The following is a 25156-nucleotide window of genomic DNA, read 5'->3' on the forward strand; positions in this document are numbered from 1 at the left end:
CGCTTAAAACCTCTCTCTCTCTCTGTTTGATTAAAAAATTTGTTTTACCTTTATTATAAATCAACCTTGTGCTGTGAAAGGGGGCTAGATGACGACTGGCAGTAGCCACTGAGGCAAGGTGGGGATAGGGGGTTGGGGGCTCCCCTGGGATGGGAGACCCAGCATGTGGGGGTACTGCAGCAGGCAGAACCCCAGGGTAAAGGTGCACCAGGGTCCAGGAGGGACATGCGGGCCTGAGGCAGGTGAGACCCCGGCCAGCAGAGGGCACTCCGAAACTGGTGAAGAGATAATTCCCAAGACGACCAGCAGGAGGTGCCGCGCCAGTGTGTCTTCGCTCTGCTACATGCAGGTTATCAGCCTCTTTCTCTTTGGAATCTGCAGTGGGGGTGCTTGGCTTGTGTGTTACATCTGTTTTCCTGATATATCACTCTTTTGTAAACCCATTATCTTCAGGATTTTTATTAGATGTCGACACTAAGCTTTTTGCCGTCTGTCCATGAACTTCAGAGCTCTGGTCCTAGTATGGCGTTGTGAGAAGCATTGCAACATTCCAACAAAACTAAGCCTGAATCCCTTGAATCCCAAAGGTGCTTTGAAAAAAAAGTCAAGTTTGTTGCTAATTGTGCTGACTTTTTTGCAAATGCGTTTGTGGGAGGGAGCTAGAACTGATACATCAGAGAAAATTGCCAAAATGTGACATTACATCAGGACAAATTCTGGCTGTGGTCTGAGAGTATACGTACAAAGCTGTTGTTAGAAGCTGGCAAGCAGAGTAGAAGTGATTATCCCACTATTCTGGGTCCTTATTCTTATTACTCCTAGCCCTGGCACAAATAATCTGCTCATGAGGTTATTCTTGGGGCAGCCAGAATACATGCTCTCAGTATTCTTTCTTTGGTAGCATTGATCTAGACTCATTATCATCAAAACCTTAGAAGTGGCACAATTTGACCGCAATATTGCAGTTTTTAAAAAATTATCTCTAATTTACAGCTTAATCAAATCTTATGATTTAAAAGTGAATAGATCATTAACTTGTCCTCTTAATATTCTGAGTTTTTTATGCAATCGTCTACTGTACACACTCTGATTTAAAAAAAAAAATAAAATAAAAAAACCTTAAAAGAGAATGAAGGCTCCAGGCTAGATCTTCGGCTGGTGTAATCAGTGTAGTTCCATTGACCCAACTGGGGTAAATCAACAGTGCTTCAGTTACTTCAGTGGAGCTACAGCAATTTACACCAGTTGAAGATATAAAAATTGACCCATAATCCTTTGCCTACCAGTTACAAGTATAGTTCAATCACTAAAACTGGGGGAAACATTTGTGGAACTGCCTGCTACAAAGCTGGGGTTTCTTTTAAATGAGTTTTCAAAGAATATCTTGGAGTGAGGCATCTAGGTTAGATGTACCAAATATGTGCACTTTCCTTCAGTTTCTTGTGTAGACTAGGGCTTTTTCCCTTTGCACAGTAGGTGAAGAAATCTTAACACATTGACAAATTTAGAATGAACAGTTCAGTTGCCATATGTACTTGCTGTTTCGTGACCTGAATTCAAATCAGTGCTCACTGGGCAGAAGATGTTATATGGGGAATGAAAAGACATAAGATACACTTTTCTGGAGCATGAATGTTCCAAATTGCACCTCAACTGCCTCTTGAAGTTCTTATTTGGTAGGGAACAGATGTGATGCAGCTTTTGAATGTTGCAACACACTGAGGATATGTTTTATCAGAACGATGCCTTGAGATTTAGCTGTGATAAAATCCCTGCCCATTGCACTGAACATTTGTCTTAAGTTTTAAGAGTACAATCACCCAGTGTCTGAGATTAATAAGTGCTCAGGAGGCTTGTGCATTCACAAGTGGTTTTTCAGAGGTGCTGAGTACCCGCAATTCCAATTTACTTCCATTGAGATTCTGGTTACACAGCACCTCTGGAAAATCAACCCTTTAGTGCTTTGCTTTGGTTTCACTGGTCTTGGTACTGCTCTTTTTTTATCTTTTTTTCTTAAAGAGGTTCCATAGAGCTTTGCTTTCAACACTGCAAATAGATGAAAGATTAAAAGTCAAAGTCCCTGACCAAAATGTTCAAACATAGCCACTGACTTTGATGGTCGCCAATTAGAAATGCTTTGGATCTGCTTTTGAGAGGTGTGAAGTATTCCTACTCCCTGTGGACTTAAGTGGGACCCAGAATCAGTGACCGCTATTGACATGTGCCTGTAAATTCATAAACTTCTGTACACAATGAAATACCCAAAACTGTGAGGGGAAAAATTTATGGGTGTATTTGTTTTTGCTATTCAAGGCAAAAAGACAATGGCTGTCCCCAGTAAAGACCAATTGTCTCCAGTCATTAAGTATATTGTTAAGGGTTGGATGATTAAGAACTGATTCCTTGGGTTCTGCAAAGTAATTTACAGAAGATGCTCTGATACCACAGTGATGGACTCAGTGGAAGAAAGTAGATTAAAAGAACAGGGGGAAAGGGATTCTCCAAGAATTCCCAAGGAGGAGCTCACTCCAGTGTGCACAACTCCAATAATTTTGTGTCATCTGCAAAATTTGCTACCTCACTACTCATCGTCTTTTCTGGTTCCTTAACAAATGTATTAAAACAGGCCAGTCTTAATATGGAACACTAGGGCACACCCCGGTCAACTTTTTCCTTTGTTGAAAATTGAAACAGTTATTCCTAATCTTTGTTTTTTGGCCAGTTTATAATTATTTATAATTATTTCAGTTGCTCCATGACTACTTAGTTTCCTAAAATAACCCTTTTCAAGGAACTTGTTCGAAAGTCCAGTTAAATTATGTCAGCCAGGTCTCTGATATCCAGTTCTCTTTTACCAACTATTTTGTTGATCCAATCTGAGAATTTTAGCAGATTAGAGTGTCATAATTTTTCTTTTGAGAAGGTGTGCTGTTTTGTCTCTAGCATATCCCCTATCTCTCTCTCTCTCTCTCTCTGGGCCAGATTCTCAGCTGGTATAAACTAGCTCCACTGACTTTGGAGCTGCACCAGTTTACACCAGCTGAGAATCTGGATCTCCATTTGCAGTGATTGTTCTAGGAGTTGGAGATATGATGTGCTGCAGCAGACGGGTCACATGGATGTGTTGCCTGCTATGCTGTTTTTCTTTTATATTCTGTGGAGACGTGCTTCTCCTGACAGCTTACCTCCATTGCAGACATGGTTTTAAAATTATTCTCTCTGATCACACAGTATACTGACAGGTTTCAGAGTGGTAACTGTGTTAGTCTGTATCAGCAAAAACAACGAGGCGTCCTTGTGGCACCTTAGAGACTAACAAATTTATTTGAGCATAAGCTTTCGTGGGTTAAACCCACTTCATCAGATGCATGGAGTGGAAAATACAGTAGAGGTATAAATACACAACATATGAAAAGATGGGAGTTGCCTTACCAAGTAGGGGATCAGTGCTAACGAGCCAATTCAGTTAAAGTGGAAGTGGGCTATTCTCAATATACTGAGAATAATATATTGGCACGAGGAAAAGATCATTGTCTGATCAGAGTTCCCCTCCAGTACTGGATATTAGTTTAATATTTGCAGAATTTTCAGAGCTAAAAAACAAAAATGACAGGGCTGAAGTGATAAAGAGCTACAAGACTTCATGCCACAGCTCATGTCTACTCAAGCGTAAGTGGGGAATGATTTATTTGAAAAGAAAACAATATTCATCTCACTATGTATCTTTTGCACATTTATTTCAGGTTCCTATAAATCGTCAATTTTGTTTTCCATTAAAGCACAGCAGTTACAACAATGTTGCCACCTTTTTTCCCCATTGAAACATAAATCACGTTATTTTACAAGTTAATGGACAAGAACCTCAGGTGGTGTAAATTGGCATTGAAGTCAATTGAGCTACATTGATATGCACTACATTAATATCTGACCCAAAATATTTAACCCTATGGTCAACATCATTCTGAATGAAAAAATTAGACCCTGAAATATACAGATTGCATATTGGTGGTTGGTTTCATTGGCCTCGGAGTTCATAGAATCATAGAATATCAGGGTTGGAAGGGACCTCAGGAGGTCATCTAGTCCAACCCCCTGCTCAAAGCAGGACCAATCCCCAACTAAATCATCCCAGCCAGGGCTTTGTCAAGCCTGACCTTAAAAATATCTAAGGAAGAAGATTCCTCCACCTCCCTAGGTAACGCATTCCAGTGTTTCACCACCCTCCGAGTGAAAAAGTTTTTCCTAATAGCCAATCTAAACCTCCCCCACTGCAACTTGAGACCATTATTCCTTGTTCTGTCATCAGCTACCACCGAGAACAGTCTAGAGCCATCCTCTTTGGAACCCCCTTTCAGGTAGTTGAAAGCAGCTATCAAATCCCCCCTCATTCTTCTCTTCCGTAGACTAAACAATCCCAGTTCCCTCAGCCTCTCCTCATAACTCATGTGTTCCAGTCCCCTAATCATTTTTGTTGCCCTTCGCTGGACTCTCTCCAATTTCTCCACATCCTTCTTGTAGTGTGGGGCCCAAAACTGGACACAGTATTCCAGATGAGGCCTCACCAATGTTGAATAGAGGGGAACGATCACGTCCCTCAATCTGCTGGCAGTGCCCCTATGTATACATCCCAAAATGCCATTGGGCTTCTTGGCAACAAGGGCACACTGTTGACTCATATCCAGCTTCTCGTCCACTGTAACCCCTAGGTCCTTTTCTGCAGAACTGCTGCCGAGCCATTCGGTCCCTAGTCTGTAGCAGTGCATGGGATTCTTCCGTCCTAAGTGCAGGAGTCTGCACTTGTCCTTGTTGAACCTCATCAGATTTCTTTTGGCCCAATCCTCTAATTTGTCTAGGGCCCTCTGTATCCTATCCGTACCCTCCAGCATATCTACCTCTCCTCCCCGTTTAGTGTCATCTGCAAACTTGCTGAGGGTGCAATCCACACCATCCTCCAGATCATTTATGAAGATATTGAAGAAAACCGGCCCGAGGACCAACCCTTGGGGCACTCCACTTGATGCCGGCTGCCAACTAGACATGGAGCCATTGATCACTACCCGTTGAGCCCGACAATCTAGCCAACTTTCTGTCCATCTTATAGTCCATTCATCCAGCCCATACTTCTTTAACTTGCTGGCAAGAATACTGTGGGAGACAGTGTCAAAAGCTTTGCTAAAGTCAAGGAACAACACGTCCACTGCTTTCCCCTCATCCACAGAGCCAGTTATCTCGTCATAGAAGGCAATTAGATTAGTCAGGCATGACTTGCCCTTGGTGAATCCATGCTGACTGTTCCTGATCACTTTCCTCTCCTCTAAGTGCTTCAGAATTGATTCCTTGAGGACCTGCTCCATGATTTTTTCAGGGATTGAGGTGAGGCTGACTGGCCTGTAATTCCCAGGATCCTCCTTCTTCCCTTTTTTAAAGATGGGCACTACATTAGCCTTTTTCCAGTCGTCCGGGACTTCCCCGGATTTCCATGAGTTTTCAAAGATAATGGCCAATGGCTCTGCAATCACATCTGCCAACTCCTTTAGCACTCTTGGATGCAGCACATCCCGCCCCATGGACTTGTGCTCGTCCAGCTTTTCTAAATAGTCCCGAACCACTTCTTTCTCCACAGAGGGCTGGTCACCTCCTCCCCATGCTGTGCTGCCCAGTGCAACAGTCTGGAAGCTGACCTTGTTCGTGAAGACCGAGGCAAAAAGAGCATTGAGTGCATTAGCTTTTTCCACATCCTCTGTCACTAGGTTGCCTCCCTCATTCAGTAAAGGGCCCACACTTTCCTTGACTTTCTTCTTGTTGCTAACATACCTGAAGAAACCCTTCTTGTTACTCTTAACATCTCTTGCTAGCTGCAACTCCAGGGGTGATTTGGCCTTCCTGATTTCACTCCTGCATCCCCGAGCAATATTTTTATACTCATCCCTGGTCATTTGTCCAATCTTCCACTTCTTGTAAGCTTCTTTTTTGTGTTCAAGATCAGCAAGGATTTCCCTGTGAAGCCAAGCTGGTCGCCTGCCATATTTACTATTCTTTCTACACATGGGGAAAGAATAAGAATAATAAAGTTGAGCTAATATAAGCAGAAAAGGCTGCTAGCTGATGAGGAACAAATAATTAAAATTTAGTATGTCTGTTACAGTTTTTCCCATTTGGTCTAATCATTATATAAGCTGACTGGCATGGCTTGTATTCAGTACACAAACCCTTCCAGTAAATACCATTATCACTGTTTAGGAGGGCGGAATGACAACTGTCATACCACCAGCCTCCAGCATAGTTTAGGGCACAATTATTAGGGATCCTCCTATCTTGATCCTTGTCCAAAGTGGAGAACTTCATGTTATCATGAATGCCTGACTCATAAATAATGGTCAGAGCATCTCCTGCATCACCTGAATAGTCCCCTAACCTCAGAGCATAACCATTTCCCTCACTATCCAGCAGCGCAAAGCTATGGTAATTGGCATACCTTTTTTCACCATCAGCATTGACAATGACAAATCTTACAGCAAAGGCATTTTGCCTTGTTAAGAGGTATATAAATGTATTGCCAAGCCAGTGGTTGCCCTCCAGATTACCAAAGCCTTTCTTATAAGCAGTCCATGAGTGGTCCCAGGATGTTTTTTGACTGACTGTATTTCTCTGCAGGACTGTCCAGCCCCCTCCATCTTGCTCCATCTCACAGTAGACCACTATCAAGGAGGATTTTTGGGGATGGACAACATATAGTCTGCTTTGTCTTCTGCCATGTCGATAAGCTGCTCTGCAGTCTCTTGCCAAATATTTTGGAAAAAAAAAACCCACCAAAGGCTGTTAAGTGGATTGCATCCTGGGAGAGGTTAGGACCTGTTCATGGTCTCTCTATCAAGGAGGAGACTAAGAAAAGCCAGGAGTTCTGATCTCCCCCCACAGTTTCCCTCTATTTTTGGCAGAGACCATGTCACTGGTGTCAACTGAACCTTCTTAAAGAGTCATTTCCCATTTGACACATACTTGACTAGAGGTAAAATTTTCAAAAATGCCCAAATGACATGAGCCTGAAAGTCTCATTGAAAGTCCTTCGAGCTTAGGCTCCTAAGAACTTAAATCAATTTTTAAATTGGGATTTAGACATTGCCCTAGATAAAGCGCAATATAAAGCAATCTGAACATCTGCTGTGCATGGAGTTTGAGAGCCAAATGCATACTGTAGAGTCATTAAATGCAAACCTTGGCTTAACCTCTCTCTAAATGGAGAGTAAATGGTTTTTATTGTACTGGGACACTTTTATATATCTATACACACACTGTAATAACAGAAAGCTGCAACCTGAAGAGATGCCAAGTAGCTGAAAGACAAAGTTCAGTCTTTGATTCATTGTTGGAATCACACTGGAGAACAGAGAGAAAACCTAGAGACCTATAATAAACTGTAACCTTTTAACTCGATAACTAAATCCCTTTGGCCTAAACTTACACTATGGCTGGCTTGCTGAGGCTGCTGGTGATGGAGGCTGGAAACTTGAGGTACTTTCTAATTAGTAAATAGAGTAACAGGTGAATCTTTCCTTTGAGTACTTACTCTATGGACTACTGAATGTTGCTGGAAAAATCCAAGATATAAACTGCAGTGCTAAGACCAAGCTGATTCCATGTTGGTTTTTATTGCTGATGAACTCAACGAGCAAATTCTATGCACTATAAAATACACAGGACTGGAAGGGACCTCAGGCCCGTGGAGTCCAGTCCCCTGCTATTGCAGAAAAATCTGTCATATAATCCTCTTCATAAATTTATCAAGCTCTACCATCAAACTAGATAAGTTGCTTGCCACCGTCACTGCCACCACTACTTTCTCCTCCTGTCGGATTTTGAATGGAGCCTGATCCAGTAGGCATGCTCTGAGCTCATCTCCTGGGTTATACCTATCTTGAATACCTATCTTCCTCTGGGTGATGGATTGCACTAGGGCTTAGGTGGGAGAGAGCCACCTGGACACCTAGAGTGAGGTAGCAGTCTGCACACCCAGAGGCAGAAATATAGGTGCCAAGAGGACTTTTACAGTAAAAATATAGGCACCAAGTGAGTTTAGGCACCTAGAAGGTTAGGCGACAGCTAAACGGGGGTTTTATGGCTTGCGATGATGCCTAAAACTGGGACTTAGGCACCTAAATCTGGGGTTGAGGTACCTGACTCCCTTTGTGGATCTGAACCAGTCTCTGACTTTGAAATAGGATGGGGCCTGATCCAAAGGTTATTGAAGTCAGTGGAAAGACTTCTGTTTAGTTCAGTGGGTTTGGGGTCAGACACACAAGGCCAGATTTTCTAATGTGTTTAGACACCTAAATATGCGGGTGGGTACCTGCTGGGATTTTCAAAAGTGCCTAGTGTCCTAACTTCCATGGACTACTAGCTAATATGTTCAGCCAAAACGTGGAGCATTCCACAGAGTGTGAAGCCCTGGAGGGTTAAAGCAGAGACAAATGCAAGGAACAGGGATATTTTGAATGCATCTGTTATGTGACTCACATAAAATCAATAGCCATTGTTACCCTGATGCATGGGAATGTACATACGCCCTGTTCGTCCCATAGATGAATGATCACTGGTACATATATTCATTCTATCCTCTTCCTTTCAGAGTGGTCTCCCAAATCACGCCAACCAGAAAGCAAAAGATTAAATGAGTGGGAGTGATACATATGAAAGTCCAGTTTTTGGATAACACCATGGTAGGATGAAGCCCTTGGTGAAGGGAGTATAGAAGATCTATGCCACCGAAGCCCTGCAGTGGCCCAGTTTATACAGAGCACCTATACAGAATTAAAGGCCTCATCTTTCTCCTCAGAACTCTGGTGAAATGGGCTCTATACTGCTTTGAATAGGCCAAGATAAAGTGGAATTTTGAGGGTAGAGTGAGAAGATGCAACCAAATTCATACTTATGCAAATAGAGTTGATGGGATCCTCCACTTAGGGGGTAGAGAGGGGTAGCAGCCAGCACTCCAGCCCATAGGCTTGCACACCAATCCTGCAAACTGCCCCATATGTGGGGAACAGAGAGGTGGTGGATAATTTCCCCTCTACCTCATCCCCTCTTCAGCAAGATTCCATATAATCTGATCATATGCGGGTTTCCTGAATTTCTCCCCAAATGGACATTACAGAGGGGTGCATTTTTATGCGACTTCCCTTCCATAGGTCTTACTCTTTTATTCCTGCTCCATTACTGGTTTGTTCCTCCTTTTAGCAATACACAAGCAAGCAACAAGCTCTACTGCATGTCCTAAAGTAATGCCTGATTAGAGCTGCACACAAGAAGATATTTGCTGTACACAATAGCAAGTTTAATTGATTCTACAAAACCCACGAGCAATGCTACATATTCTTGAGCAGTATCTTCTAGCACCTTATCCATTAACTAGCTAACCTTCGATGCGGCTCCTAATACACACTTATCCCCTCCCTCCTTAACATCTGGCATTAGGAATTGAATTAAAGCTTAAAAAGACACCTCTGCCATGTTCTCTTTATCTTTCCCTTTTTAATGCATGAGATTTCTCTCTTAAAAGAAGCTACAAATGATAGGTTTTTTGCTGATACAGTGCATGATTAAACTGCTGCCCAGTGCATAAAGTGCCTGATTTATTATGTGTAGAAGATGGTTGGTTTAACTCTGGCCTAGCGTGTGAAGCTGAGACACAGAGAGGTTAAGTCACTGACAAAGTGGAAAATAGAACCTGGGCATCCTGACTCCATTCCCTTTGTGTAACTCCTAGACCTAGCCCCATCTTTTATGCTCTTTCTGCTTTTCCTGGATTGTTGTATCTGGGGGAGGAAGAAGGGCGTTACCTTCATAAACTTGGCTTTTTGGTATATTTAACAGACTATTTTCCTGGCCTGTCAACATGTGCTTGTTGGCAATTTTTGAGAGGAGCTGCTCCCTTGTTAAAGCTTGTTTTGCTTCTTCTGCTTCAGTAAAGGTAACACAAGCACAGGGCTAGGTAAAGTTTCATCTTTGAAACCTAAAAAGAAAAAATTAGAATAAGGTTATCAGGATTAATATATCATAACATAGTGAACACAATGCCCCCAGCATCATAAATGTTAATTTCCTGCCATACTCTCTTCTTTGAAATGGTATTTTATTCTAACAAGTATTAGCACGATGGAATGCTGTAATGCCATCTCCCATTACCCAGCACAATATAGGGAAATTCCACGGAGAGAGATTCAGCCCTGTGCAGAGGGCTAGCACCAGCCCTATGCACCACTTAAATCCCATGTTAAACCCTGTTTTGAGAGTCTAAGGAGATTTAAATAGTGATGGGCTTCTGTGCAGGGTGGAATTTCATCCAAGGTGAGGAACTGGCAGATATTATGTCATCAACTTAATATATAAGAGAATGTTGCAAAGTGCTGGGAAATAAAACAGGATCTCCACTCAGAAATTCCCTGCATTTTCCAACCAGTGGTAATGCCTTGGGCTCGGACCTTGAACACACATATTTACAAGTCAGCGGAATCACTTGTGTGCTTACAGTTACTTGGGTATTATCCCTTCACGGGATTGGCACCTAAAGCTGTCTGAGTTGTTACAAAAAAGTAGAAAGTAGGCAAGAGTTAAACAGGCAAGGTCTGAAAATAATTAAAAACCGAATGTTGGAAATGGTAAGAATTAAAAGAAGAAAAAAGATAGTAAGCAAAGATGAGAAAACAAATCACAATGGCAGTGAACAGAACAAAACAAAAAATATCCCCACCAATCTATACAGTTCTACTAAGCCAACTCATGGTGTTATATTTGTAACCCTTGTTCTCTATTTTCCCTACTTCCTCCCTCTGTTTTGTCTTCCCTCATTTTGTTCTCTGCTTTGGGGACCAATCCTGCAAATCTTTCGCGTAAGCATAGAGACACGCCTGTTTGGAGTGGCTTACAGGGTTGGGGTCTAAGATTGTAAGCTGTCTGAGGCTGGTACTTTTACTGTCTATTAAGCAGTATAGCTTCTAGGTCAATGAATCAGTAATAATGAACAATTAAGAAATTGATTTGGAAATTCAACGGGGGGAGGGGTAATGCCAATACTTGCATGAAGTATTAGCTGCATACTATTATTCCTCCATCTATGGAGGCACTGAATAAGGAAAACATTTATTCATGAGAAGTATTTGATTAAAAAATTGCCCAGATTTGCAATGAATTATTCGACCTATTTTAGTAATGTGTGCACATGACAGTGTAAATTATTCATCTCTTTAAGTTATGGTAGAATGAATTGCTATTAGCTAATAGATATTTCTGTCCTTTGTCATGCAGAATACTATCCAGGCCTTACTTTCAGAAGTGCTGAGCATCCATAAGTCCAGATGACGTCAATGAGAGCTGCGGGTACTCAGCGCTTCTGTAAATCAGGCCATAGAAGCCGCAGGGAACCTAATTAATAGAACCATAGACAATTAGGGCTAAAGGGGACTCTGAGAGGCTGTCTAATCCAGCTGCCTGCTCTGAGGCAAGACTAAGTATATCGACACCATCCCTGAAAGGTGTTTGTATAACCTGTTCTTACTTAATTCACACTTGCCTAAATCTGACAAACAGTAATATAATAAACTGAACAATTGGATAATTGATTTCAGTGGAATGACGCCAAGAATAAATTTTTCCTTAAATCTTTTTTTTCTGCATATTACAAAACTTTTGTTCAGAATTAGTACTATTTTGCTATAAAAGCTCATTAGAAGCTGAATTAGTTGGCAACGCAAATGACAAAAAATACAGATTACTGGAGCCAGAGATAAAGTATGACAAGATGTAAAGATTCAGATATATTTCACAAAGCAGTCTAGAAACTCCACATCAGCAAAAATATCTCTCCAGTGTCACTACTTCTTCTCAAATGTCGTAGATATTTAGGAAGGCAGTGCAAATCAACAAACAGAATAGGAAACGAGAAAAGAGTCTCCTCTTGTGTGGTTACTAATTAAGTTGTCCTTGACAGTGGTACAGAAGTTTGGTTATTTGCAAAGCAATAGGAAATGTTGTACATGTTAATGGATTGATAGGAAACAGTTTGTGGCAAGTGTTTTGTACCAGAGATTCAAAATGAAGGTCGTTTGGATAGTTGGGGTTCAGTATTAAACAGTGTTTTGAACAACAGCAATGCATATACCCTGCAAGTAGCAGACATACCTAACCACACAGACTTGTTTTCTTTCATTTGGAATAGAAGCATCAGTAACAGGTCTGATTCTTTTTTTTTCTCATCACCCTTATTTCATTCTGTACGAAGCTGTTGGTAACCTTCACCCATCGCCCCAATTCCAGCATAATCTATCATGCTAAACCTCCAGGAAAGCATTTAAGAAGCAGATCTAGAAAGAAAATATGGGTTAGAACTTACTTCACTCCTATTGTCTTCCTAGGTACAAGACAATGATCTTATGGCAGATGCTGGAGATAAGGCAAATGAGTTTTGTTTAGCTTATCTGCTATTATTTTATACCAGATAGGCTGGCAAAGCAAATAATTAATTCTGTTTGCACAAAGCAATCTTGGAAGCATGTAGCTTTTATGATGCAGTCACATTTGAGTCACGTTGCAGATTAACCACCCCTACTGCAGGAGATGTAATCTGAAGAAGTTCCTGGTGCACTAGGAGGTGCACCATAGCCCAAATACCATAAATGATGTTGACTGAAACAAACGTGTCTGTAAATGAGTCATACCATCTTGTCAACTTTGTAAATTGTAGCCCTTCTTACATCTGGGCTAAATATGAATGGCCAATCATGACTGCAGTTCATAAGATTGGACTCGGGGGTCCAAATCTTCTGCTGGGGGTGCACCGCAGATACAAATCAGCTCCAAAATGAGAAATAGCCGGCCTTGGGAGAATCATCTACGATGGAGGCATAGGGGATTTGGCTAAGGAAAGAATGTGTGGACAGGGTTCCCATACACCCCACTTGCATAGTCCCCGTAGTGGTATTAACAGCAGCTTTACTTAGAGCAATCTGGGACCAGACCAACACACAGTGGGAGAGTACAGAGGCCATTTATGCCTTCTCCTTCCTGAGCTGTGCTGTGCATTCCTTAGCCATAGCCAAAGGTCTGAGCCTGCAAAAACAGAACAGCCCCATTCTTAGGCCCATATTCAACCCTCGGTTCTTTACTTTGGCTTAGAGTAAACCGTTTTATCACTATCCATCTTTGGCCTCCCTCTATTTTTTGAGGACCCAGAGTATATTTGGTCTTGTACAGTACAATGGGCTTAGTTACACAAATATCTCCTCAAAGCAACCCTCTTTCCAGTTAATAATCACTCTCCTGTGCAGAATACTTTACTTTAGTTCAGGCCTCACACCGGGCCTCTGAGACAAGGCTTCATATTTCAGGCTCTCTCTTTCTATTACACCTTGATATTGTCAAAATCAATTTAAAGCATCCCATTCAAGCATGGAGGCGTTATAGACAGCCATCTCCACACACACACTTTCTGATTTTTGGTATCCCTCTAGGACTAAACCATTCTTATTCTAGGCCCTACCTCACCACTCAAACTTTCCTATGGCTTTGCCTCAGAGACACCTTTCTCAGTCCTGTTTCCCCTTGCTCCAGGTTGCAGTGATTTGCTGTTGGTCTGTTCCTGCAGAAAATTATTACACTCCCCATGCTGGCACAGCTGCTGTGGGTGTCATGTGGAGGGCTAGAACCAAGTCTCTGTCCATTCCCCAACACTCCCCTCCTCTGCTGTAGGGAGAGAGGAGGAGTAAAGCGCAAAGCAGCCACCTACTCCTGTGTGCTCAAGGAGTTCCAAGGTAATCTGGGGTAATCTGCATAGTAATCCGCACAGTGGTCTAAACAGGAAGTGTTAACAGCAAAATTGCACAGTGAACTTCAATATGAGATGGTTTGAACATATGAATTTAAATCTGAAATAATGCTTTTGAGCAAAAGCATTTACTTCAGTGCATGACTGAGCTGTTATTCAACTAAAGGCCCCTGGACATTGGGATTCTTTCATTTTTATCTTTCTCTGCCCTTTGAGCATTTTCTCCTAAGAAGGGAGCTGTGAGAAATACTCAGTTTACATGGGCAAGAAGAGATTGTTGAATCATGAGAATTTATTCTTGAGCTGGGAACAGCCATTCTTTATTGTGTATTAAGAAAAAAGCACTTTGTGGCAGAATTACTCACATCACTTTCTACAGACAGGGTCCAATTTAATTATTAAAGCTATTTTTAATCTGTAATCATGTTTAGACTACTTTAGAGACTATTAACTCTTTACTTGACTAATCCAAAAACCTGATAGTTCTCATTGTTAAAAAAAAAAAGGGGGCTGGGGGTACCTAAAGGTACCATGAAATGGCTATTATATTTCTCAGACAAGGCTTGATTCTTCTATTGATTTTTCTATTACTTTTATTAGACCACATGTATGAATTATTAATGATCTTGCATTAGATTAATCTGAAAATCTATAATGCTCTTTATTACAAGGCTGACTGCTCTTTCTCGGTGTCCTACTGCCTGAGACACTCGAACTGGGGAAACCATTTTAGTTCTGAGATGATAGCATAGATCCTTGTAGGACTGTCTTTTTAAATCTCAGCACTTATTCTCCTCTCTGACTGCAACCAGCCTCACTCCAATTTACTACTTCTGCATAATTGTAAAGTTACGGGGACATCTACAGTGTCAGAGCTGTGCACCGCTACCATCTATGTTGTGCACAGAATTCCAAGACCTTTCCTGTTGCTCTGGTTCATGCGCGTATCCCAAGCCATAATCAACTTCTGGTTCATGTTACTGAAGATGCAAAATCCCATATTCATATTGCATGTTCAGAACCACTGATTTGCTGCAATCATGTAAGGAACTGATATCCCTCCCCATGCTATTACTGCCAGTGGGCGTTATCAACGATGACTTGATGGCAGAGAGAAAACAAAGGAACAGCTGCAGTATTAGCTAGGTCTACACTACCGCTTATGTCGGTATAACTTATGTGAGTCAGGGGTGCAAATAAACCACCCTCCTGAACGACGTAAGTTACGCCGACCTAAGCGCCGGTGTGGACAGCGATCGCTACTGCTGCTCACTGGGGGTGGATTAATGAAGGTGATGGGAGAGCTCTCTCCTGTTGGCTTAGAGCGGCTATACTGGAGAGTTTAGGCGCAGCTGCCTTGGTGCAGCTGCGCCGCTGCAAGCTCTCTAGTGTACCGTCACCTAAGAGAAACATATGTACGCTACGTGCTTTTCCTATTGACCTAATGATCAGCTTACTGCTGGGATGAGGGAGATATTTGTTTGTGTCCTGCCTACCACTGCAGCAGGAGACACTGACGATAATTGTTGCCTCGGACCAGGCTCCATTTTTCTAGGGCTCATGTTCAAACTGTATGTTTTTCGCTGATTCCAGCAGAGGGCGTGTGTGTGTTTGGGGGGGGGGGGGGAGGGGAAGATTCTCAAAAAGAAATATTGAATTTGCCAGCAAAGCTTTCACAAGCTAGCAGAGTTTTTCAGCGGTGTAGAAAGTAATAATTCTTGACACCCAAGAACTAGATTTGAAACCGGGAAATGGGCAATAGTCATCGAGCATTGAAGCAGATTCCACCTGCCATGGCTCCCTGAACATGGGAAATATGCAGGAAAAGGAGGTTAACTATTGTGAAGGGGATGGAAATGAAATAAGAGTAACTTTATCCATTGAGAGTGTAACCTGATATATTGCTCTGGTAAGAGCCAGAGCTAGGAAATTAAACTTTCTTTGTTCTTTCTGGTTTTGTTTGGATCATTTTGTCCAGTCCTGCTACTGATTTACTGAGATTCTGTTGGAGAGTGTTAAAGATGAAACTTTCTTTATGTTCCCACATTAAAAAACAAAAACAACACACTTCACAAGAAAGCTGGTATCTGAGTATGTCAAATCTGTGAATGTGCTCCCAGAACTCGTAACTGCCAGTATCTGGAAGGCTGCTCTTGTTATGCGTATTCAGAATCTATCCAAGCTTCCTGAGTCTGCAGCGTTTAGCTGAAAGTCTCGAGAATGAGCTCTCTGATGTGAGATCTCTCCATAATTCCTGCTTCTAGTTAGGGATATATGACAGATTCCCAACCATGATCGATTTATACACAAAGCTAGTCATATTGCTGGATTCATCTTCATACAAATAAGATTTCAAAATGCAAACTGGGTCCAGATAGTTAGTAAAATGGCTGCTGCTATGTGGTGATAACCTTTTACATATGGACTGACTCCCCCATGCAGCCTCCAGCCACCATCACAGACCCTTTTTTCCTTTCCCAACCTTTGTGACTTTCTCTGCTGCCTACCATGATGCCTAAGATCTCTTCCCTAGGTAGCAGAGGGAGGGGACAAGTAGGACTGTCAGGGTTCAGGAAGGTCCATGGAAGGGAATTGTCTCCAGTGGGAACATGAAATAAAGGATGCTGAGGATCTTGAGAATTCCTGAGGGGTGCTGCAATGCATGAGAGGGAAAGAACAGGAGGGAAATTTTTTCAGGGATTTGGGAGGACAGTTGGAAGGAGCCTCAGGAGGGAGGAAGAAAGGAGTCAGGGAGCAGTATCCAGATCCATATATCTAGAATCTGGTGGATACTGATGGATAACCAAGTTCTGACCAATCTAGAAATAATGGGATTGTCTCACACACTCCTTTGTTCTGGCTGGAAATCCTGCCAGAAGGACAGTTGCAAGCACAGGGGTGGCATAGAAGAAGGTGTGAAGAGAGAAGTAGGAGAAGGATACAATAGAAACAGTGAGGAGGGAAGTCTGGGCAAAGTAAAAAGAGATCGTGAGATTGTTGCCACAGAAAAAATGAGTGTAATTTTCCTGTAACATACTGTACAGAAAATAAAAATAGGAAGAAATTGCTCAGATTTTATTTCATAGTATAAAGCTTTGTGTGGTCCAGATGACACCCCTTTTCTCCATGCCCATTACCTTATCGGGATGTCACTCATCCAGATTTTTCTGGGATTATTCTTATTTTGAATGGGCAACTAGGCATCCTGAAATCATGATCTGACAATTGCTTGAAAGAGGCTTGAAATATCTCTAGGTGCCAACAAAAAAGTAATCACAGAGCAATGCTACACTCTGCTGCTCCACTGCGATATGATGATATGTAGTTACAATACCATGTGATTATCACATGCAAATTTGTCCTGCAAGATAATTAGCTAATGCTAAAAACCTCATGACATCCTAGAAAGGGCTAAAGAAAAAGGACCATTTCTTTCTTTCAGTAACCCATATGAAGTTGATCACATGGATACTCTTTTCAAATCCAGGAAGCCACTTTTCTAATGTTTACAAATGGCGATGCTTTCTTTTGTTGTTGTCAATGATGATTTGAATTTATTGCTTTTGAAACCTTTCTGCCATGGAGTTAATGGCAGCAAAATATTTAGGGTCCCTCTTAACAAATAACTAAAATGGCTTGAGCCCCGCACCCAGAAACTTGGGAAAACTAAATAGGCTCTCCATGAGTGCCCTTAATGGCAGAATTTCCCTACTTGCAGGCACTCTGAGGCTGTGTATAAACAAGAAAATCTATTAGGGAAAAGAGAACACAGTCAAACTTGGGAAAGGACAACAACAGAATAGATATGCCAGTATGGATATGCTCCTTTTCCATAATTTTGTCAGTAGTCCATCTAACTTCCTTTTCATTCATCAGTGAGAAGGTCTCTTGGCCACACCACCTCACCCATCCACCAAACCCCACTCAGCGTTTGGATTAATAATAGCAGTCTTATTACCGGAGCCGCCAGTGTCCATTTTCAAACGAAAACCAGATTCCTGCCAACCTTATGCTGAGACTGCCAAAAAAGGTGCCAGTTAGTGCCAGTTCTGGTGGTGTTTTTATGTGAAGTGGATACCTGTCCACTGGGAACAAGACTAAATCCCCAAACTCATTCACACAGGCCACTGAACAGCCATCAGACCACAACCTCTTTCAGTCAGTGTTGACCTGGGATGAAGCTGAACAAGTCAGCTAGAGATTAAGGACTCTGTATGCCATTTGCCATTCCCCTGAGGCATCTCATCCCCTACAAATAGCAGTTTCATGATTTTCAAGGACCATAATGAAGTAAATTCCATTTGAAACATTCCTTTTTGTTAGACTGCACAGAGAATTATGACACACTCAAATTCACTGGTTTTTCTTGGTTTTGCATGTAAAGAGGTTACTGACCAAAATAAATAAATTGGAGTATGGATTATTTTTAAAAACTGTCTTTTGAATGTGTAATCAACCATAAAATATTTAGCTGAACTTTCTTTTTAAATTAAGCTGCTAGTAGTTCTGAGCCTGCTGCTTTTTCTCCTGACTCTGCAAAACTCTCCTGTGCCAGCTGCCCGGGGCTTTCTGCCAAAATGAACACTCTGTCCTGAAACACTGTGTTGAGAAAGGCCATGGCTCAGGGCAATGCAGTAGCTCATTACTGGCTAAGCTGGCTGACCTTTAGCACAGCTACTAGGCGGAAAGAAAGGATTTTTTCCCAGTACCCCCACCCAAGTTTTTGCCAAGCTAACGTGAGGATGGACACTAGTGAGACTGGTCAGCAGGAAGTTAGGGCCTGTGACAATTTATTAACATCTTGGGCCAGATCCACAGCTGGTGTAAATCATAGTTCCACAGAAATCAACAAAGCTGGGCCAATTTACAGCAGCTCAGGATGTGGACCCTAACCAGCACACTGATGACTTTTCACTTATTTAATGCTTCATTTAACTTTAATAGAACATTGTTTTCTATTCAAGCTTGTGTTCTAAATTGTGTCCACGTGGGCATATTAAAAATTACAGCAGAGCAGGAAGGAGTGAGGATGTTTTGATGCAATACGTCCCTTTCTATTTTTGCAGAAGAGGCGGCACATCAAGGATATTATATTTTAACCAAGACACATTTAAATTTTACCAAATTATATTTGTTGTTGTTTCTTAAGACATTAAAAATATGCTGTAATATACTGTATGTGTACTGCACTTCCATGTAGCATTACAAATGACAGATTGTGCATAAGAAACAGCTGACCTCTATGAATGTGGGGTAAGAAAGGACCCTGGAGACTTTACTCGGGCAAAATCACCACTGGATTTTGGTTTGTTTTGCCTCAGTAAGGACCCCAAGACAGACCTAAATTATTTATCATATAAGCTTGTCATACAAGCAAGCATGTGCAGAAATGTTTGGTCTACCCTGCATTAGCTGAGAGGTAATATGATCCTATTCTGTTTTGTTATAGTGTATTGCACAATGCAAAATATTGACGAGCTAAAAAGCTCTAGCAAACGCCCTGAGAGCTGTGCTGTATAGCACTTCCCGAACTGGTAGTGTCAAAGGCTTGCACAACATCAGAGAAAATAATGTTGGACTATAGTATTATTTTAATGGTAACCATGCACTGTAAGCTTCATGGAATGTATCGTTTAATGTACAGCTTCTCCAGTTAGTCATGCGTGATTTGTTTCCTACGATGAAATGTACAGGAAAAATGAATGAGTAGCCCGTTCTACTGAGAAATATGCTGTTCTGTAAGTTTCAGATAGTGCAAAATGTTCTAAATAAACTATTTCACATGTTTGGGAGATTATAATACATGACTCCACCTGAGCAATATCAATAGTATGAAATCTAAGGGTCTGTTTTTTCTCTCATTCACACTGCTATAAATCAGAGGTAACTGATGAAGACAGTGGAATTACATCAGTGTAAGAGATATCAGGATCAGATCCTCACTATACAGTGATATAAAGAAACCAAGTTTATAATTGCTATTCATTTTAAACACTTTATTCTGCTATAACTTTTCAAACATGTTATTTGGCTCACTAAATGTTTGATGGTCTCAGTGTAGCATCTAGTGGAGAGAGGGTAAATCACAAAGCAAAACCCCTATGAGCACAAATAACACATAGGTGGGTGCCTTTATTATTACATATTATGGGGATGAGAACATGAAATGCTGCAGTGTGCAGAATATTCACTTCCCTAAATCTTTCAGCAAAAACTCAGAAGGTTACTCCGAAGTGGCTGCAGTTAGCTGTGTGCAATGCGGTGCTTGTAATCCTGGAAGAGTTGGATGATACATTTGGCCAAGATCCAGCTCAAGCGTGGCTCCATGTCTGATGCACACAAATACGTGGGAGGCCCTTCGTTTTAATTCTGATCTCTCTCTCGCAGCTTTCACAAGTGTTTCCATCTTGGCTTACAGTCAGCTTTGCTTTCCATCCCTTTTCTGCTGAATACTATTTTCATTCTATCTGCAGAACCAGGGCTACTGACCTGCAAAGGGACAAATTCTGCCTGACTTCTACCCTGTACAAACCCTTTAATATCAGTGTTAATGCAGTGATGGGTGCATTGGAAATACCTAGACAGGATTTGGCTCAGTATGTGTTTGGCTAATGACTAATCCTGAGTTCCTTGCCCACCTAAACCTCCTACAGGAGTTAATGGAAGTTTTGGGTGTGCAATAAATGCATGAGTGGGCAATTACTGCACCCCTTGTGGCTTTAATCCAGAACTAAAATACTTATTTTTGAGTCCTATCAAGTCCCAGCAGGTCCTGAAAAAATGTAGTAATCAGTGCAGTTACTTTAAAGCTACAAATTTCCATAAAGCCAGGGACAAATGTCAAAGTCCAGATTTAAAGTCACATTTTATAACATCTCTCTTCTTTTTTTTCTGAACAGCATTAATATTTATTGGACATAAATTAAAGGATAAAGTCTGTAGCAAAAATGAAAGAGGAATTTGATTCATTTTTAATAATTAAGAAACTAATGAAGGAGTTTAAAGTATGCAGTGATTTTTTTGCAAAGATTATTTTCTTTAACCTTGATTGGGTGGTTTTAAATACATAATATCCCTGCCGTTTTTCACTGTCTGAACTGGAAAAGCATAATCTTCTAATCCCATCGTGTCCATTAGACGAGACTGTGCCTTTGGGTACCATGCTCAGCAAGGATCATGCATACGATGCATCATTCCAGGAGTAGCAGTGGAAAGTGCTGTGACTCAGTGACAGTCCTCTGAGGCATAATTGCCTCCCTTCTTCTCCCTTGTTCAAGGGGGATTTGTGTTTTGCAAATTACAGCGCTGCCCAGATTGGTTAACTGAATTGTCTGACTCATTGATGGGGGCAGAGCCAAGAGGCTATTCATTCCTTATTCCTCCCTACTCACTGTGCCCACCTGCCCTGAGCAGTACAGCACATACTTACTTCTGTGCCCTGAGACCAAGAGTGTAATGCAGGAATGTAAGGGCAGGGATTCTTACTTCCCTGAGTGGATACATAGTTCACCACAATCTACCCCATTGTAACTTAGTTGTTTAAATGGTTTTCCTATCTAGTTGTCAGCTAGCAACTATCTGTGGGCTCCGGTTAATGATTCTGCAATATAAGCCAGCAGAAATAATGATAACCTTCCCTATATTTTAAGCACTTAGGAAATGGCAGCAAACATTACCATGTAACTACACTACATCAGTGTGATGAAAGTACAGTGGTGATACATGTACTTCACCTTTTCATTTTGCAAAACACAAGTGACTACAGTAGCAAAGCTCTAGGTGTTTGCCTGCTTATCTCGAGGGGAATTTGTTTATGCATGTTCTTAATTATCCCAAAGATAGTTTAGTGGTCTCATTATTGTCAATGCCAAGAATTCAAAAAAACAGGAACGAGGAGCCTAAAGATCATGAGATTGGTTTAAAGGCTATTGAGATTTAAAACAAATAAATGAATTGCATTTTTATTTGCCCTCTGTTTTTTGACCATTTAGAGATCACATTTTCAAGCTTTTCTCTGGAGCCATGAGGATTAGAAACTAACTTTAAGAAAATGGAAGCTGAGATTTTCATATAATAATCCCAGTTTAGAAACTGAGTCTTTAAAAATGATGAAATATCATGAGACTTGCAATAAAACAATGGGAATTAGAAACACTGCAGTCTGGTTATAAGAAGAAATGTGCCCACATCAGAAAAATACTCCACTAGAATTGACACTAATGGGCATCCTTGTTGCTGGCATCACAAGAGAGGTGAAGAATTGAATGACCTTGGAGAGTGAACTACCGTTTGACCCTGGAAAGTGAACTACCCTCTGACCTTGACAGGTGGTCCCTCCATGGTCATGCTGAAATACCAATTGGCAGGGCAATGTGAGGGAACTCATATTGTATCTATTCTGTGGAGAAAGAATGGACTCCAGTCTCCAGGGCTGTCTGTCACCTTTCATTGGCTTCTGTGTTTGGTGACTCCTTCCCATCTAAGGGAGAGGCCATTGTTGTTCCTGCAGTGGAGTCTCCTTTTAGTGTTTGACCGATAGCACAGCGGTCAAATAGACTGACACTTTTATTGGTTTCTGTGTCTCTGTGGTTCCTCTGCCTCTTGTGAGATGGTGACCACTGCTCTTTCTGTATTGAGGCCCCAGCCCTTCAACAAAAGTTGCCTGGTACCTTTCACCAGTACTACATCTTTAGAATATATATTTGTAAACTAAAAACAAACTCCTCTTTTTGCAGCCTGTGGTTGTTAACATCATTTTCACTCAGCAATAAAATGCAGAGGTCTGAATATGCTGTAAATCGTGACACTTTAATTTCTTCTGAGTTGGTCCAATTCTTTAAAATATGGGTGTTCTAGGAAATTTGACAGGATGTAAAGTAAAAACTCTAAAAATGAAATAAGCCATGAAATGAGTTTTCTATGACTTGAAAATTTAGAACAATTTGTACTGTTCCTGGAAAAACTTAACTGGTCAAAATCCCTCTGGCTGATTTTAACTACCTTGTGGTGAAACCCAAATGTAGCAGTTCAGGAAGTAGTTTGCAAACATGTTTTCTTTAGCTAAGTTGCTGCTGTGCAGGTTTTTGTCCTTTTCTCCATAAAGGTCAGTTTTGGCTGGATTTGGTACTATACACTCAAGATAATTTAATACAAGGTAAAACCAAGCTACCAGTCACTAAACTAACAGGTTTTTGTTTCTCCCTATAGTTATTGTCTTACAAAAGTCAGTTTATTTCTGGGAGATACATAATAATGTAACAGATAAAAAAAATCTATGAGCGGAGTTACATTTCTGAGTATGTTTTGCTGGTGGGGGAAAAGAAAGCTTTCAGTTGGTGCTAGCTGTTGGCAAACAATGTAGACCACAAAACCTCAGCTGTGAAACTGCAGAACTGGTGGGAGGTGACATCTGGTCTTCTCGTCTCTATGTTTCAAATGAATGAGTATTAGCTTCTGTGCAAACTTTCACAAAATGTCTGCAGAGGGGCCAAAGAAGCCACGAACTACAAATTTTTAAAATCCCAAACAACAATATGGGAGGGGAGCCACTTTTTTCCTGTCTCATCTTTTATTTTATACATTTTGTGTTTTGATCAGGCTTCTTAATTTTTGACTTGAAACCAAAGTGTAATAAGTAACTGAACAAATGTATATACATGAAAATCAACCACCATTCTGAATGGTTTCATTTCAGATTGGGGAAACAACAAAAGTAAAGTCTGCGTGAGAGAGCACAGTGTGTGGGCCTCATGTACACGAGCTGCAGCCACTTTGAGAACAACACGGCCACTGTCTCCGCTCACAAGCGGAGTTCTTATAAATGTAAAGGTACAGTACAAAGAACAAAGGGATCATAGAATATAGCTACCAGTGCATATACCATATAAACCTTACGAGAGTTATTGGTATATAATTATTAGCTTATAATGAGAACATTTAACACAACATCTACTTATTTTCCAAAAACAATGAGGAATCCTTGTGGCACCTTAGAGACTAACAAATTTATTTGGGCATAAGCTTTTGTGGGCTAAAACCCACTTAATCAGATGCATGGAGTGGAAAATACAGTTGGGAGGTATAAATACTCAGCATATGAAAAGATGGGAGCTGTCTTGCCAAGTGGGTGGGTCAGTGCTAACGAGCAAATTCAATTAAGGTGGAAGTGGGCTATTCTCAACAGTTGACAAGAAGGGTTGGAAATCACTTTTGTAGTGCTAATGAGGCCAATGTAATCAAGGTGGCCCATTTCAAACAGTTGACAAGAAGGTGTGAGTATCAGCAGGGGGAAATTAGTTTTTGTACTGACCTATCCACTCCCAATCTTTATTCAGACCTAATTTGATGGTGTCCAGTTTGCAAATTAATTCCAGTTCTGCCAGCAATACCCCTCTGCCATGTCCATTGGCCAAAACCGGACAGTCGCTACGCAAAAGAATAAATGGATACAAATCTGACATCAAGAATTATAACATTCAAAAACCAGGAGAACACTTCAATCTCCCTGGACACTCAATAATAGACTTAAAAGTGGCAATTCTACAACAAAAAAACTTCAGAAACAGACTCCAGCGAGAAACTGCAGAATTGGAATTAATTTGCAAATGGAACACCATCAAATTAGGCCTGAATAAAGACTGGGAGTGGATGGGTCTGTACATAAAAGGAATTTCCCCCTGCTGATACTCACACCTTCTTGTCAACTGTTTGAAATGGGCCACCTTGATTACATTGGCCTCATTAGCACGATAAAAGTGATTTCCACCCCTTCTTGTCAACTGTTGAGACTAGCCCACTTCCACCTTAATTGAATTGGCTCATTAGCACTGACCCCCCATTTGGCAAGGCAGCTCCCATCTTTTCATATGTTGTGTATTTATACCTCCCTACTGTATTTTCCACTCCATGCATCTGATGAAGTGGGTTCTAGCCAATGAAAGCTTATGCCCAAATAAATGTGTTAGTCTCTAAGGTGCCACAAGGACTCCTCATAGTTTTTGCTGATACAGACTAACACGGCTACCACTCTGAAACTTATTTTGCAAAGTGGCTAAATTCCAGGAATCAATCACCATTGATGTATAGAGTGTAAAAGGTTTTTTGGCTATCTGCATTAAAAAAAAACAAAAAAACAACAACTAGGAATATGGAATCTTCATCTGTGGGCTATTAATTTCAGTATGCTCATTGGAATGTTTTGGTATCTGTGAGTGGCAATAGCAGCCTATCAAAAGCAGACTAAAACTAATGCCTTGAAAATTGGGCCTATCAGGACTGTTTTTTATTTAAACTCTTTCTTTCTCCCTTTCCCAAAATTCTACAAATTTTATGACAAATAAA

The 25156-nt window shown here is 41.1% G+C and overlaps 2 protein-coding genes across 2 annotated transcripts in view; one reads left to right on the forward strand and one right to left on the reverse strand.

Annotated features, from left to right (window-relative positions):
- TMEM177 (transmembrane protein 177) overlaps positions 1-25156 on the forward strand; it is a 56057-nt gene that overhangs the window by 27761 nt on the left and 3140 nt on the right. The window contains exon 2 of the transcript XR_013347507.1: positions 23511-23644. The gene's annotated coding sequence lies outside the window, so the exon portion shown is untranslated. The remainder of the gene's footprint in view (positions 1-23510; positions 23645-25156) is intronic.
- Positions 1-25156, reverse strand: part of LOC144272360 (fibrinogen-like protein 1-like protein) — a 57924-nt gene that overhangs the window by 900 nt on the left and 31868 nt on the right. Inside the window, exon 2 of the mRNA XM_077830362.1 lies at positions 6225-6778. Coding sequence (XP_077686488.1) covers positions 6225-6778 — 554 coding nt within the window. The remainder of the gene's footprint in view (positions 1-6224; positions 6779-25156) is intronic.

The sequence above is a fragment of the Eretmochelys imbricata genome, chromosome 11, assembly GCF_965152235.1.
Source record: "Eretmochelys imbricata isolate rEreImb1 chromosome 11, rEreImb1.hap1, whole genome shotgun sequence".
Classification (NCBI taxonomy): domain Eukaryota; kingdom Metazoa; phylum Chordata; order Testudines; family Cheloniidae; genus Eretmochelys; species Eretmochelys imbricata.